The sequence below is a fragment of the Anastrepha ludens genome, chromosome 4 (assembly GCF_028408465.1).
Source record: "Anastrepha ludens isolate Willacy chromosome 4, idAnaLude1.1, whole genome shotgun sequence".
Lineage (NCBI taxonomy): Eukaryota > Metazoa > Arthropoda > Insecta > Diptera > Tephritidae > Anastrepha > Anastrepha ludens.
Genome location: NC_071500.1, coordinates 29283385 through 29301332, shown reverse-complemented (window position 1 = coordinate 29301332; position 17948 = coordinate 29283385). Strand labels below are relative to the sequence as shown.

The window sequence follows — 17948 nt, the reverse complement described above, 5'->3', positions numbered from 1 at the left end:
ACGAGCATGAGTTCTGGTTTACATGGGTTCAAGCATAAGCCACAGCCTGTAGCCAAAGAGTTGAGCTCACTTAGTGCCCTTTGAATGATCCCAATGATAGCCTTTCGCTTTAGCTTTTGACATTTGTAAAATTGTCGGCAGATTGGTGTTAGCGTATTTGTATACAAGTGACATGCAAGCCCACTCTACATAACCGCGAACGCTATTAGTAAAATGTGCTCTCTATTTCTTAACGTCTCAAATTTTCGAAAACGGTATTAAGCTTACAATCCTCAAATAACCTTAAACATATTCCACACATAATTAAACCCTGGTGAAGAGACTATTATTGAAACAGATGTTTAACCACTTAAGTGCGCAATTTTTTCTTTACAGTTCTCCCACAGTTATTAGTTCTAGTTTAGTTGACATTTAATCAATAGATGTAAAGTTTCCAACGCGTCATATCAGCTTAAAATTGACATTGATGGGGGTACAATGCACACGTACTTAAAGAAAATCTTCACATTTCCAAAACACTTATGCCGTCTATTTTGCTGTTTGGGGAGAAATACATAAAAGCTTAATAGATGTGGTATATGTACTTATATACCATCATGCGAACATGCTTATATGTTAGGCACCTCCTGCTAAATGAGTTATCTATATGTACGTGTGTTTGAGCATACTTGTTCGATGTAGAAAAAAACCTAACTACTCAGCAAGAAGGAACTGGTTTAAATGGAAGCAGTCATACAAGTTAAGGTGGGAGTAGATTTGTACCAGTAGCAAAATCACCACTTCGAGGTATAAGCAAGGCAAATATTCTCCTCCTACCAAAAATGAGAATGGTTTGAATACTCGTATTAGGGATGAACGCAATAAGAATTGACCTGATATAAATACGTACGCAATCATCTCTTTTCTTTTGTTCCTTGTGTCCTAATTCATTAACTGGTATAATGCCGATGGAGAGGCTGGTTAGGCTTAGGTTTAGGTTTTTGTGGCAGTCCGTTTAGAATAGCCAACCACTGTGCAACACGAGAACCTCAGTGTTTATTCATAATGAAACCATTTAGACGCTCTTATGATGAGTAGGTATCCTAGAGTAGAGTCAAAAGAGTATTTCCTTAACAACCTTGCTCTATTCCTAGCTAAGGCTGGACAATTACAGACGAGTGCTCTACTCCTTCTTCCTCTTCCTCTTCTCTATAACTTCTGCAGTATTCATGAGAAAATACGCCTAGCTTAGAATAGTGCCTACCAATGACCGGTAACACAATCCACGAGTTGTTCTTTTTCAAATTAGCTTGGCTGTAACATAAGTATTGTATTTTTTGCTCTCCATGACCTATTGGCCTCCTGGAGATTATTAGTTTTTGTCCATAATTTACAATTTTCAATATTGCCTATGTTTTCAAGCAGTGGAAGATTAGTACCCTTTCTGGCTAGTTCATCGGCCTTGGAATTTTCTTCAAAATGTCCCGGAACCCATGGAAGACTGACTTTGAAAACAATGCTGTCTCCATTGATTTGATAGCCATCTTGCTATTCGAGAAAATATGCAACGCAGGCTTTGTTACGGCGTGTGTGTTAAGGTACACAGTTATCCCCTTTATGCCTAAGATTTCTGCCTAGTATATATACGTTACAGTTGTCTAGAAGTCGCACAGATAATTCTGTTCCTAATTATTTTGAAAAAACTTTATAGCCTACTTTATTTTCTAGCTTGCATCCATCCGTGTAAAAGTTTCCTTCCCCTCTTCTTCATAGTCTTTGAGTTGGCCACTCTCACCTTGATGGGATGTTGGTTATGAAGAGCCTGTCGTTGGTGAGTTTAGGGAAAGAGTAATCGATTTGTTAGTTATAACTACTCATAGTTTGTAGTATAGAAGCGTAGCTGAAACGCCGGGTATTCCATAGCGCCATACTATTTAGTCTAAGCGCTGAAGCGGCGGCCACGTGCTTTCCTACTAAATTTAGAGCAGGCAAGTTGACTGCATAGCACCGATGAGCGTTAATCCCCATTTCATTTCGACCGTTTTTTGGCGAGGCTGAATAGTTCGTTTAATTGCATAGGCTGACATTCATTAAATAATATATATGTATATCAATTTTAAAAATGTAACGAAAAAAAATTAAAAAATTTGTAAATACCAATTTCTTGAGTTGAAAAAATATTCAGTACTGGACTGATTGTTTTTGTTTATTTTTAATAGCTTCACTTACTGGTATGACTCTGATGCTATGTGGGTTTACTATTTCGTAAATTGACCTTTCCATTGGAGGTATAATAGGAACCACTTTAGCAGCAAAGCAAAGTGATATGAAAGCAATTCAGAACTAGTAGGTTTGAGTGCAGGATTGCGCTGCTGTTGTTCTGCCTAGACAACAAATTTTTCGCAGATTAATACTATACTTCAGCTATAGCTGCTTATGTTTGCGCGAATAAAATTCCCAAGTAGTTTCCAACAATGAACTTCGAAAAAAGTAACTAGCACGATTGCAAAAAATCAGGAGAATTGCATTTTCAAATTAATTTTCCCCAGCAAAATTGGAAAAGGCACTGCAGTGAAAAATGTGAGGATTTAAACTTTTTATTGGAAAACAATGCTAAAAATTTGTTTTAGTTCAAAAAATACTAACACCAGTCAACTGTTATTTCTTGCTAACATGATGCAAGGAAGCGCGAGTGGTTTTTACAAAGGCAACAAGGAGGAGGTTAGCAGGAATTTAACAACCAAAATATTTGCCTAGTCTCTGAACACAGTTTTGGTAATAGGAGTATGAATTTTTTAGCAACTCTATTCTTTTCGTGAAATGGTTTTATTATTTTTATTATCTGGTATTTAAAAAAGGGCAATAATAAAAAATAAAATTGGTGTATAAACTAAATTTATTTTAATATATTTTTTCTTTTTATTCTTAAAAAAGAAAAATGAAAATAATACAACAAAACTAACATAGAGTACATTATTACAAATTTCCCGGAAGCATATTTATAATGCTCGAAAATAATAACCAAGTCATCGGATGGCACATGCATGTGTACCCTGATTCAATTATAGAAGGTTAGGTAAGTAAGCAGCTTTCTCGCTCACTCTTGACAAATCGGCTCCCTTATTTGAAAATATGTTGCTTCTTTACAATATATGTACATGTTTTATGAAAAAACTTTTAAATTGTAGTAAAAATTAAACTTTTGGTGCAAGTTATATGGTCGACAACACCGTTTCCACTTTGAAGCTTTGCCTTGTTATTATTCGTTCAAAATCATATATCTGTTTGTAAATGTTCAAGTAAGTATCATTCAATAACAAAAGCTAATTATTTTGTAAATTAATGTCGTTTTCCACTATTTAGGTCTTACATATGGGGATAGTCGATTATTTGGAGTCGGCTTTCTGCTGCAGAAAACCACCGGTTTATGAATTTCCATACACGTAAGTCCAGATCATTGTGGTTTTTAGAAGCAAAGGCAAGTATGCGCGTATTTCTATCGTTGTCACCTGTGGCGCTATTGGCAACTTCATAGATGAAATTGAGCGAGCTGTGTATGATGGTGCAAAACCTAGTTAAGTGATTGACATGTGACGGTCATTATGTGCCTAGAGCTGCTACCACTGAAATCAATTTGGCTTCCGAACTGGCTGTCCACGTTGATACCTTACCCGGTGTAGATGCATTCGCAGGAAAACTTTAGTATAATGTATATCGCTTTGAAAAAAAGGTTAAAAGGGGGGATAGAGGGGTGTATCCCCATCTTAAAACTAAAAACCGAACCTGCCGGAGCCTTGTAGTTTTTAAGTAATTTAATGTTAAAGTTCTCTAATTTAGCGAAAAGTTGGTGTTGCCATACACCTGAAATGAAAACGAAGTTCGTTTGCAGGGATATTGAGTGGAAGGTTCATTGTAAAACTGCTGTATTTTTTGCTGTAATTTTAAGTTGAGAAATATTTTTGAAAATAAAAACATACAAATCATCGAAACTTAAAAACAATGATATTAAGCGTATCACAAAAAATTATAAAGTAATTAAAATTAAATTAAATTAATTAACGCAGTATTTTTGCGTAGAACTCTTTTTAGCTTGGGCGGCCTTCGGCCGCGCTTCAAAAAAATAACCCTCATAAGGATAAAAGTAAGTAAAAACACGTGTGAGTGTATATTTGGTGAATTTTAGTGAAGTGTTAAAAAATATATAGTGCAATGAGGCAAATTACAGTGAAGTTCCCGAGGGCATTTTGAAGGCAAATAATTACGAAATTATTATTTCCCTTAACACCTCACTAACATCTCCACCAAGTTTTATTAATAAAGACATAATAGTTTGCCAAATATTGCCCAATATACATTATTCTAAATTCCAGCCGCATGCGCAACACCTACACGAGCAAGTCCTCGCGCTTTACGTCTACAATTCCACGTAAGTTGTAGTGAAATATTTGTGAGCTAACAATTTTTAAGATTTTTGGTTTACAGGTTTTTGAAATCTGCCCGAATAAGTGCAGCGTTCCAACACCTATACGAGCAAGTGCACCCACTTTCCTCATATTTCCACTCCTATTCATATATACGTAAATTTACAATCACATTTACTAAAAGTGGATTATATGATCAATATATGAAATTTCTCGATGTTTTAGTTTTAGACCATATGAATACATTTTCTTAACTCTTACTAATATTAAGGACCCGTTTTTGAGAATGGTAACACAAATGACATGTCAAACGGGTTCATAATTTGCTTAAAGGTTTGACATTTACGAAATGGGACGCTATATGCTTGAACAAAATTGGGAAATATTGAAAACCTATTTCCAAGTGGTGAGTCTTCTTCTTCTTTTCTGATTTTCACATCGGTGGCTAAGTCAATAAACAAAATTGTCGGACTTGGGGCTTAGAAAATCCACACGTTACTGTAGATAAGCAAATGCATCCACAACGAGTCACTGTTTGGTGCGGTTTTTGGCCTGGCGGCATCATCGGGCCATTTTTTTGGAAATGAGCGAGGAGCCGCGGTTACAGTAAATGGCGAGCGTTACCGTGACATGCTCAAAGAGTTGTTTCCAAAAATTAAAGAGGATGACATGGACAACATTTGGTTTCAACAGGACGGTGCAACTTGTCACACTGCCAAAGTTACACTCGAACTTTGGCTACCGTTTTTGAAAACCGAATAATCAGCCGAAATTCCGATATCATTTGGCCGCCTCGGAGCTGTGATTTAAGCCCATTGGATTATTTTTTGTGGGGAGCCGTTGCGGACAAATGCTATGCGAACCATCCCGAGACGATTGACGCTTTAAAACACGAAATCGAAGTTGCCATTTATGAAATTGGAGCCAAACAATCGAAAATATGCTTAAAAATTGGGTTGATCGAATTGCCTGCTGTAAGGGCAGTCGTGGCAGTCATTTGAACGATATTACCTATTTTTCATTCATAAATGACAATGTTCAATCTTCAAAATAAAAAAAAGAGTTTGAAAAAATATCGATTCGTTTTTTTTTATAGCCGACTCAAAAAGCAAATTTTACATGGTTTTTATACTTAGTTTTTCTCTTATTACAGGACTAGTTAGCTACTTCACGTACTTTTCTACTATGTACCTGTAGGCAAGAAGGGGAAAACATTTTTCCCTCTTTCTCCATCCTTCGTAAATGGCCCAGCAGTCATTACTTACCTAACCTTCTATAACTGAATCATGCATGTATACCTAGTCTTGCCATAAATTCTGTGAAAATTTTTTCAATGCTTCCGGCGAGTACCAATTCCCAGTAAAAAGTGCCTTCATTTTTGCTTTTGTTCGTATGCTTGGCTTACTCTTAAATGATTCTCAGCTTCGTGGCAAATTTCGCTTCATTAAAAAAATATTATAATTTCATATCTATAACGGTGAGACAGTGAATCAGTGTAGATGAAATTAACTTGAAGTCCACACGACTGAAAATTCTGATTCAAAAGTTTTCGTAAAAAGTTTGCAATTTGATTCATTTGGCTTTTTTGTTTTTGATTTGATTTTAAATAAAATACAATTTTTTTCTGAAATTATTGTCATTTCTCTTTATTATGATAATATTGGTAGAGCTCAATTACGTATACAATAAAATATAGGCCAAATGGCCGCCGCGGCCTCGGCGGCACACCTCCAAAAACCACCAAATGCAAATAGTTCCTTATCTAAAGGGTGGTTAAGTTTCAAAGGCCGGTGTTGATTTTGAATTAAGTAAAATTTTTATAAAAAATCATTGCCATTTCTGCTTATTATGATAATATTGGTATGGTTCAATTACATATGGAACAAAATATCGGCCAAATAGATGCCGCGGCCTCGGCGGCACACCTCCATCCGATGGTCCAAATTTTCGATGACGCTGAGGCATAATTTAGGTCCTATGCCGTTAATGTGCAGAATTATCTCATCCTTTAGGTCTTGAATTGTTACTACCTTATCGACATACACCTTTTCTTTCAAATAACCCCAAAGAAAGAAGTCCAACGGTGTCAAATCACATGATCTTGGCGGCCAATTGACATCGCCGCGACGTGATATTATTCGGTCATCAAATTTTTCGCGCAAAAGAGCCATTGTTGCGTTAGTTGTGTGACAAGTGCACCGTCCTGTTGAAACCACTTATCGTCCACATCCACATCTTCCGATTCGGGCCATAAAAAGTTCCTATTCCCAGTAACTGCCTGAGCGGCCCCATTTTGGAAAAAATACGGCCCAATGATGCCGCCGGCCCATAAACCGCACCAAACAGTCACTCTTTGTAGGTGAATTGGTTTTTCGGCAGTCACTTTTGGATTGTCGTTCGCCCAAAGGCGGCAATTCTGCTTATTGACGAATCCACTGAGATGAAAATGTGCCTCATCACTGAAGATGAAGTGCGCGATATGCATTTTGATTTGAACGCCGGTTTTCATAATAATCCTGAATAACTTTAACGCGTCGCTCGATTATGTATCTTTCCATGGTTCAAATTGAATTAGGTTGAAATTGAAAAATGTCAAATGCAATGCAGAAAAAAAATTTACGTTTCGGTGTGGTTCACATTCAACATCGGCCCTTGAAATTTAACCACCTTATACACATATTTTTTCTAAAATTTTATTGCCACTTTCATAATAAATCTTTTTAGTATTTTTTCTTTATTGTCAACAATTATTATTTGAGACAGTCTCGGTTATATGCGTTGGCACAGCGGCCATTACGAAATTAAATATTGAAAGTTATAAATTGTTTTCGCATGTTACTCAAATTATCACATTTATTGCCTTTTCATATATGCAAAAGTTTCACAGTTTTAAACATACATATTAGTAAAAAAACATAAAATTAACCAGTTTTTGAGGGGCACAAATATAGGCACACTTCATAGCTCATTCGCCCATCTGCCAGCGTTGTAACTCAGAAATCAATATAGGCATGCCGTCATTTGTGTAAAAATTTTGATTTAAAAGCGAAAAACTACTTTAGCATGCACATACTTATGTATATGCACAGCTTTATATTTTTCTAATTTCAGTGCTCGTCATTGCCCAGTGCTTCTGCCTAATGCCGGTGCGCGGCATTCTAGCTGACACGCCGAGAGGATTATCCTTCCGCTGGAAGAGCTTTCGTACTTGGTATTGCCTGTTGTATATGTTGGTAACCATCGCAGATACCGGGTTGACCTTAAATATGATTGTAAAAGGTGTACTGGATGTGCGGAACATCGGTTAGTGGAAGTTTACAGTTACTAATAAGTTTTGTAGGTTAATGTCAATTTCTTTTGCTCTGTGCCTTTCTCTTTACTTTTCCTAATGTTTTCCTTTTCAAATAAATATTTAGAGCCCTTAATATTTCATGCAAATATATTTGTGGCTTCAATTGGCTTTCTCCGCTTAGCCGCCAAATGGCCGCACTTAATGCGTAAGTGGCAGCGTGTGGAGCAACAACTGCCACCCCATCAGACCTGGCGCAAGCGTGAGGCATTATCGGTACGCGTCCATAAGGTGACTTTTGTACTGATTGCACTGTCGCTTAGTAAGTGGCTGACTATATTTGCTAGAAACTCTTATTTGTATTAATTACGGTCCAATTTTTCAATTTCAGCTGAACATCTCTTAAGTACCATTTCAGCTATTCACTTTGCCAATTATTGTCCTTCACGTGGCGATCCTATCGAATCGTATTTCATGTTGGTTCTTCCACAAATATTTTTCGTTTTCACGTATTCAACTTGGCTGGCGTGGTTGGGGAAAATTTTAAATGTTCTCATGACTTTCGGCTGGAGTTATATGGATGTGTTCCTGATGATTATAGGCATCGGGCTATCGTCTTTGTTCGGACAGGTGCAACGGAGTTTGTATCTTGTAAAAGGGCAGGTAATATGATTTTTGAGTATCTAAATAATAGCGTATCTACAGCTAGCCTTTACCGTAGTCAAACATTGCATTTAATATCCAAACTTCCATGAACTTAATTGCCATTAATCGTATTAAATATTAGGGGAAAAAGTGATAGTTCTGAAACTTTTCCACTAGTTAGTAAGCAATGGCTCGCGATAAATAAACTGCATCGGATCACACTATAAAGCGGCTTAAAGATGTTATAACTTTTTCTTGATTGGAGTGATAGTCGCTTACGCGATTCTGGTCGAGTTTTTACAAAGCCCGTCAGTCGTTTCATTCTCATACTAATCTGCGCAAATTGGAAACACCAAGTGGAACCAAGTTCTTCTCGACTTGATCTTTTCAACGCAGAGAAGACTTCCCTCTTTTCCCTTGCTATCACCAGCTTGTACCGCATCGAATACTTTCAGAGTCGAAGCGTTTGTATCGGACTACATGACCCAGCCAACGTAGCTGCTGGATCTGTATTCGCTGTGCTATATCAATGCCGCCGTAAAGCTCATACAGTTCACTGTTTTATCGTCTGCGATGCTCGCCGTCCCCAACCTCAAGAGAAGCCTCATCGGATGCTGTCATTATCCAAGCTTCTGCGCCATACTATAGGATACAAAGGTGATATTTTTGAAGTGAAAACTTCTTTAGAATCGTTGGGAGTGATTTGAGAAAAAGTGAAACGAAAAAAGCGACACTCTTGGCTACGAATATTACATATACACGTAGCGACGAACTAAATAACTTTTAGGCCAGCGCCGACAGCATGGCGCGATAGCCGAGCGGCTAGCAATGTGAGCTTCCGATCCAAAATCCTTGGTTCGAATCACAAGAAAAAAATTTTTTTTATACAGTTATTTTATTTTATTTTATGATATGTTTATGAGGAGCTTTTTTTCATGGCAGAAATACACTCGGTGTTTTGCCATTGCCTGCTGAGGGGTGAGCGCTATTAGAAAAATAGTTTTCCTTAATTTTGGTGTTTTCACCGAGATTCGAACTGACGTTCTCTCTGTGAATTCTGAATAGTAGTCACGCACCAACCCATTCGGCTACGGCGTTTGTTTAATTTTACTGATGCAAAAATGAGGAAAAATATATGAATAAAGTTTGCTTACTGTTTACACATTTTCCAAAGGTGACGGAGAACGAAAAAAAAAAGTCGATTTTCAAACAAATACGAGTGCATATGTGTAATTGTGTTAGAGTTTCGGTCACGCCCCAGCAAAACCTGCGTGCATATGTGTTTGTAACATTCAAAAAAACGTAATTGTGTTAGAGTTTCGGTCACGCAGGTTTTGCTGGGGACGCTCATAATAGCAACCGCGTGTGTATTTTTATATTCGTAAATATTTTCATTTTTAAATATTTACCGCAATTATGCCGAAAAATAATGCAGAAAAGTGTCGTGAATATCGACAGAAAAAAAAATCAATAAATAGCATCAGGGAATTCATTCACGAAAATTTAATAAAGTATACACCAGAAGTATCGCGGATACTTAGAAAAGATTACAATAAAGTTCCAATGATTTTAAGTGGCGATTTTAACGTAAATTTTGCATTGGACACAGCGGTTCCTTTAATTGCCGTTCTCAATACAACGTTCAATTTAAAAATGTGTAACAATCGCACTGAATCGACAACACGATCAAAAACAACCATTGACGCGGTATTTCAAAGACATGTTGACAACATCGAAACCAAAGCATTTGTATCATATTTTAGCTATCATAAGCCACTCGTATCATTTGTTGAAATTGAAAACATTGAGGATGAATAATAATAAAATGAAGAAAATAATATATGAACTTTATAGCAATATTATAATGAACCTATAATTATCTTGCTCCTAATGGTGCTTTCGTCTTATTCTCTCTCAGTTTGTTTTACGGAAGGTTTCACTTCTATCGCGTCTAACCGTTAGACTGGTGTTTTTTTTTTCCTTACTCACTCCTCTCGGGAGCATAGGGCCTCGACAAGGCTCAGTCTTGTGCTGGTTTCGTTAATCTATTTTGATTTCTGACAGGGTCGGGGATTAGCCTGCCGCTATCAGTCCTAAATAATGGGAATGTCCACCTGTCGTTGCTTAGGAGCAACGCCTTCTTACTGCTTGGAGCGCCATCTGTGTTTCACATTTTTCTGGCAGAAGGATTGCACAGTTGGTTGAGAACTTCGCTAAATTTGGTCTCGCTGCGCTATTATCGCGATTTCCCGCTTTCTCTTGCTGGCGGCACTGATGCATTGAATAACTCTGGGTTTTTCTTTTGTTTTTTGCTTGTTTTAGCAGCCGCAATGCAAGTAATGCGCTGACTTTTGTGCGGGAGTAAGGATGGGAAGGATAAGTTATTGGGTTGAGGAATAAGATTGTTTTTGCTTTTAGAAAGAGGGAAAGTAGGTAAATTTGGAAAAGTGCGAGGACCATGCTTTACGTGGGATTCGAACCCACAACCTCTGGGATGACAGGCTAGTGCACTTACGCTAGACTACCGAGGCCGCTAGACTACAAAGGTGACATTACGCTTCCAAAAAACTTTGTTGACAGTTGTGTTATTGGTGTTGAGGCTGTGTGTTACAGCGTTCCAAAACCAAAGTAAAACAGAATAAAATTTAATATATTCTTCAGTACCCCTACTACCAAGGTGTATTGTCAGGACATGCGGCTAAAAAAAATTCTGTTATTTATGGATCAATACACTATCGAATGAAACAGCAAAGCGTTAATTTTAACGATCTCATTATGTTACGCCAGTTGTCGAAAGGTTGCGAGCACTCAAGCATTCCGTTGCCCCGGAACTGAAGATTACACAGAAAACTTTTCACAACAACTGCACTATTTGTGTGCATGTAAGAAGGTAACATAATTGGCAGGTTTAAATATGAATACCTGGTATAAATAAATTTAAAAAAAATTGCTACCAGTTCAGAATAGATCTGTAAAATTCAAACATCCCTGGTAGCCGTCTATTGGCAGTAAATCTGAAATTCGAACAAATGGCTATTAAGTTCATGATCAGTTAAGTTCTTGGTAGAAATAAGCTACATATTAAAGGCGTTGGAAAGATTTAAACGAAAGTGTAGTTTTCTTGGAGTATTGAATTTTATTTTCGCTTTTTCGCTTCAGATAATGCCTGAATCCTATTGGACACGAACACGTCTGCAATATCGTCTAATTTGTGATCTAATCGAGCAAGTCGATGCTGCTGTATCCGGCATAATTATGCTTTCGTTTGCGAATAATCTTTATTTTGTGTGCATACAACTGCTCAAGAGCATGAAGTAGGTAACATTTAACATTTATAGGCAAAAAATACGCGGTGGAACCAAAGTGCGGGAACTTTTTTTTACCTTTTTTGAGTTGTATAAAGAAAAAGTTGCCTGATCTAGAAAATATGAAAACTTATAATTAGTTCATGTTCAGTTCCGAAAAAAAAACACTTGAAGAATTGGAAAGTGAATGCTAGGACTCCTTGGACATTGTTACGGAGAGCTTCGTCCGCTGAGCAAAACCGCCAACTTACAATTTCTAATTGGACTCTATTGACGTTAATATACCTTTTTGCTGTAAAAAGAAAAACGTTTTGAAAACGTTAAAGTTCTTGAAAGGCTTGTACATAATTTAATACCTTAGATTAGTTTAGCCATGTTGCTTGTCTAAGACAAGACACTCGTAGTCCCTAAGGCCTATTATGATACCTACATTTGATTTCTATGATTCTAGTTGCTTAAACCACTTAGATCTTTTTAAGAAGGTAACTGGTTTCTCCAGTGAGACAAAGAAATAATCGCGAAGATATTTGGAAGACGCTACTTCGGTTTTGGTCACCTAAAAGAGCAATTTAAGGATAATTATTCTGAGCACACTCCCGATCCAGTGCCATTGTCCATCTTTGAGCCGTCAGTATAAATATGGTGACCACATCTGATATGACTTTGGTTTGCCAATTCTTTCTGTCGGGTGTTCTTATTTTACAGTATTTTTTCAGATCTATCTTGGCAACCAGATAGTCTGCTTTCGATGCATCTTGCAAGTGTTCCACAGATAGTAAATCTGATGCGTGATCGTGCGTGTTTTCTTTTAGCATGGCTGCTGCTCTGATCCTTGAAGCAGATTTGGTCGCTATCTCTTTAACATATGTGTATGTAACAATGCGTGGTATACGCACTTCTTTAGGTAGGATTGTGTCTGCACCGCCTCCCACCACACGAGAGCTCTCTTACACAGGAAGAGGGCGTTAAAAGCTTTCTCCATGCTTTCCTCGGCATTCCTTTTCCAAGAAAGCTTTGAGTCCAGAGGCATGCCGAGACGATAGACGATACCATGAATAGACGGTAACAGAAACCTCGGTATTTTATATCTTTTAGTGAACAAAACTAATTCGCTCTTGGATGGGCTAACCATTAGACCGTTTGAGGTCGCTAATTCTGATAAATCTCTTTACGTTGATTGCATGAGCCGAGGAAAACTTCTTTGTCATCAGGATGACTAATTAAACCCCTTGACTTTTTCGAAAAAAATGTGTATATCTTATTTTTTAAGGTTGTTAACTTTCGACTTTTATTAAACTCAAGAAATTTCTCTGCCACTTCTTTCGTTCTGTTGTTTTGAGAAAGTGTTCAGTTTCATTTATTTTCTTAGCGCTTCTGTTGGATAGCAAAAACTGTGTCATGGAAATTTATAAATTTATTTAATTGTGTATACCTTTTTATAAAATGAGAGGTTTAATTTTAAAAATATGAAAAGCGGCGAAAATAGTGTTTGTTGTCTGACTGCTATGAGTAAATCCTTAAGGATTTGAATACTAATAAACCTTTCGGTGAGAGCAAACAAAGCGATCTATCATTCTTAGGTTCACATTTATTGGTCCGGTGAAAACTTTACAGGTTTGTGAGTTTTCTATAACTATGCAAGTCGGTCGTCGTAGTGGACTGGTTTGATGCATGTCTAGCACTCGGTATTGCCCGGATTCGAATCTCCGGGCATAGAACACCAAATGATAGTAAACCTTTTCTTGCAATAGCGGTCGCCCCTAGGCAGACAATGGCAAACTTCCGAGTGTATTTTTCCCATAAAAAATAAATAAAAAATCATTTGCCGTTCGGAGGCAGGCCCTTCAATTTGTGCAAAACAGCAAAACGCACACCACAAGCAGGCGGAGGAGCTCGGCCAAACACTCAGAAAGGTTGTAAGAGCTAATTATTTATGCGTATACACATAAATATACATATACATATATATATGTCCATACAAAAGCTAAGTTGGCTGGATGTCCCCGTTAGTGTATAGTTTAAAATAGAAGCAGAATTAATCCACGGTGGATGTATGGCGTTTTGAGTTTTTTGACCCCAAACAAAAAAAAATTAAACTCAAAAACTAATTTTTATTTCTGAGAGAAAAAAATTATTAATTTACTTTGAATGACAAATTTAAAATTCAAAATACTTTGATTTTGTTTGGTCGACAATACAAAAAATATTATTTTTTTAGAGCTGAAAATTTGTATATAAAAAGATTTGCAGGCCACGACGAAACGATAGCAAAGCAATATTTTGACAACATTTGAGGGATTTCATTTACATTTTTTGCACTTTTACTATTTTATTAAATTACACCTAATTGTCATATACTAAATCCAGAAGGTTCAGGCAGCCATTTACTATTTTTAAGGTGACTACAGTTGATAGAAGGAATTTCAAAGCTGCCTAAAAAAATCGTTGAGCAAATTTAAATTAAAAACTTTGGAAATGCTATGAAAATTAAGATTACATTTATGAGCTGAAGCAGTATAAGGAAATGCTTTCAAAATATGTAAACGATAATTTTCAGCACAAGTCTCTAATTATACCGCACTAAGATTAGCAAAATATAATATATTTGATTCTTATTTGCTTTTTTCTAAAACCAATTTTTCAAAATTACCGTCACTGAGATTTTGCCTTGTCGCTCGATTGGCTATTCCGTCAAAAGAAAACGTCTTTCTTCTTTCATTTTTTTTATAATAGGAAAACGGTACAAGCCACCAATGCTCTATCATCGTTATTCAAGTACAAAATCACTTCAGTTGCTATAAGTCCGCCACGGTAGTATACTATGTACATATATATTACTTTTCTTCTAAAAAATAGAAGTTATTTAAAAAAATTTCACAGGTTGATTTATTTTAATCGAATACCTGTGGACTCCTCATCGAATTCGAGAGCTGATGTATGTATTTGAACTTATGGAAGACTGCCATTACTTTCTTCACGTTGCATTATCAGTAAACCTTTATGTATATAATTGGCGCGTACACCCTTTTTGGGTGTTTGGCTGAGCTTCTCTTTCTATTTCTGGGGTGCGTCTTGATTTTGTTTCACAAATGGAGGGAGCTTTGTTATGGCAGAAATACACTCGGAGGTTCGCCATTGCCCATCGAGGGGCGACCGCTATTAGAAAAATGTTTTTTTCATTTCGGTGTTTCACCGAGCTTTGAACCTACGTTCTCTTTGAATTCCGAATGGTAGTCACTCACAAACCCATTAGGCTTTGTGTATATGCGAAACGGTTTTACGATATATGGATACAATTATTTCCAGTTCCTGATTAATAGCTATTTTAATGTCTCACAATGCCCCTTCCACTAACTGCGTTGTGTTGATCTTAATTATAGACAGAGGCGTGTACAGAATGACCTTACAAAAAATGTAGGAAATTGTCTCATTGAAAGTATTTTTGTTTTGGCAACCCAGTTAAATGTGGTTTGTAAAGCTCGCAAGTACGTCCAAAGAGATTGGCTATTACAAAAAGTATCCACAAATTTGTACTTTGGAATAGCTATTTAACGCATCTTAAGTATGAATTCGAGAAAGTTGAACATCCACGGCTAAAGAAGAGTTATAAGCTCTTCAAACGTATATAATCAAGTTTGTGTGATATTTTCTGAATGTGATACGGCTAATGTCATTAACCATTTTACTTGTTTTTTCCCTCAGCACAATGCCATCTACTGCCCATTTGGTCTACTTTTATGTCTCACTATGTTTTCTTTTGGGACGCACTTTGGCCGTCTCACTGTATCTCTCCGAAGTTAATGATCGTTCGCGTGAACCACTAGCAATTATCAAACAAGTGCCCAAAGAAGGTTACTGCGCTGAAGTCGATCGCCTTGCGCATGAGATATCCATGGATAAGGTGGCACTGACTGGGCTGCAGTACTTCAATATTACACGTGGGCTTATGTTGACTGTAAGAGCCTGGCTTTACTTTAAATACACAAAAAAATTCATAAACTAATATATACTAGTATACTATGTATTTAAATAAGGCAAATGCGTTCTAATTTATATATTTTTTCCAGGTCGCTGGCACAATCGTAACCTATGAACTGGTGCTTATACAATTTCACGAAGACCAAAATTTATGGAACTGCAATTAACTTTTGACTTGGTATATTTTATATAACTTCTGGCTTTGGATATTTTTAAACATACAATTGCGGAATAATATTGCTTTGCTTTTTACTTTAATTCGATTTTGTGATATTGAAACAATATGAATATGTGCGTGAGTATTTGTAGAAACTTCAAATGAGTTAAATTTAATAATATTACAGATAACATAAATTTCACAAATATATTGTCGAGAGGATGGGATTGAAACATACAGATAACGGGATTTTCTTAGACCTACATACATACATACGAGTATACAACTATCTTAACTGGTTATCAAAGTGAACTTTGGTTATTTGTAGTCTGCTCTTGCATAGGTGGGTTTTGAGGCAACTAAACGAGGGTAAATAACTTAGTAGATATTTTTCCAGATAATCTACAGGCTTCACTTCGGAGCCAGCTATAACATAAATAGTATCGTATTATATTTGGGGTGTAAAGATGTTTTCAAATAATCAATTTTCCATGGATATTGACGTCGCTGCTCGAACCAAAGATTGTTTGAGACTCTCCGAATTTCTGTGAGGTCTTCGACAGGCCATGCTCCCCAATTCCGACCACAAACTGTAGTCCAATGGATTCTGATCTGGACTTCCAAACGGTCAATCTTCTGCGGCTATGAAACCAGGAATATTGCTTTTTAGCCACTGCTGGGTGGTTTTTGTCTTTTTGGATGCTCTCCATTGAAGAGAGTTGTGTTCAATAGGTTCACCTCGCCTACTGAAGTATTAAAAAATACGCAAAAAAGTAAATAAAATAAAAAATATTATATGTTACTTGCGATTTTTATACGTCGTAGCTCGTTTACAATAAGATGTGGTGAAAGGTCTAACTTTCAAAACGCACCAAACGTCAGTCGCCTTACAGATTTTTTAAGACTAGATCGATTTATTCCATTGTATACCACTATAAAATATATACCAGACCTAACAAATGCGTTGATTATCGACTCATCAGTTATGGCTTCAAAATGTTTCTTAAGATCCTTCACAACCGTTTATTTACAAAATCTAGACCATCAATGGGTCGTACAAAAAAGTTATGGGAACGCGCGAAGTGTTGTTCAGCCGTCAAGCCCTACATAGTAAACAATTGTAAAGACGCCCAGAAAGATATTTGCTTCATTGACTATGCAATTGATTTTGATAAGGAATGCACAACAAACATTGATGAAAAAGAATAAGGTGTATTTCCCACTTGTATTGGTGCCAAACTGCGAACGTGGGACTATAAAATGATGTGTCGAGTGATGCTGCAATGAAGAGAGGAGTTCGCCAAGGGAGTGTTTTATCACCAATGCGCTTCAATTTATACTCGGAATATATATTTGAAAAGGCTTTGGCATAAATCAACTCAGGAGTAAAAAAGTCAACGTCGCAATAATAAATAGCATACGATTTGACGATAGCACCAAAAATATTGACTGAAGAAATTAATGACCTGGAATATCTTGTTAAAGCAGTCAGCGAAAAAAGTCTGCAATGCAGCCTAAGTATTAATACCCAAAAAACCAAATTCATGGTTGTTTCAAAGAACTCTCAACAAATCACTCAAACATTTATGACAATCCGATCCATCTTAGCGAAAGATGGAGAAATGAAAGAGAAATTTGCTATCGGATTGAAGCAACGATGGAAGTTTTCTTCAATTGTAGGAAAGTTGAAGATGAAATCACGTCTTCGGTACCTTAAATGTTACGTTTGGTCTGTTTTCTTGTACGGTGTGGAGGCATGGACACTAAAGGTTACGAGTATAAACAAATTATAGGCATTTAAGATGTGATGCTATCGGCGTATGATGGAAATATAGGGGACAGACAAAGTTACTTACAAAGAAGTCTTAACGAAATCTAGAAAGGATAGAGAGCTTTTACGCAGCAAAAGCGCATATTTTGGTCCTATTATGCCTGGTCCTAAATATAAGTTTTTGCAACTGATTGTGCAAAATAAAATCGAGGGCAAACTGGGAGTGGAAAGGAAACAAATGTTTTGGCTACGAAACATAAGGTTGGAGCAGCACGGGCAGTGGCATGAATGTACTTATGTATAATTGGCCCTTGCAAACCTTTTTGGGTAATTGGCCAAGCACGTCCTCCTATTTGCGCCGTGCGTCTTGTTACAAATGGGACCTACACTTTTAAGGCGTTTC

The 17948-nt window shown here is 36.8% G+C and overlaps 1 protein-coding gene across 1 annotated transcript; it reads left to right on the top strand.

Moving 5' to 3' along the window:
* Nucleotides 1-7525: 7525 nt before the first annotated feature.
* LOC128861395 (gustatory receptor 5a for trehalose-like) lies at nucleotides 7526-15810 on the top strand. The gene is made up of 6 exons (XM_054099515.1): nucleotides 7526-7703; nucleotides 7817-8011; nucleotides 8081-8352; nucleotides 11494-11648; nucleotides 15342-15594; nucleotides 15707-15810. Exons 1-6 carry the CDS (start codon nucleotides 7541-7543, stop codon nucleotides 15782-15784), a joined length of 1116 nt encoding a protein of 371 aa, XP_053955490.1. The 5' UTR covers nucleotides 7526-7540; the 3' UTR covers nucleotides 15785-15810.
* The last annotated feature ends 2138 nt before the right edge of the window (nucleotides 15811-17948 follow it).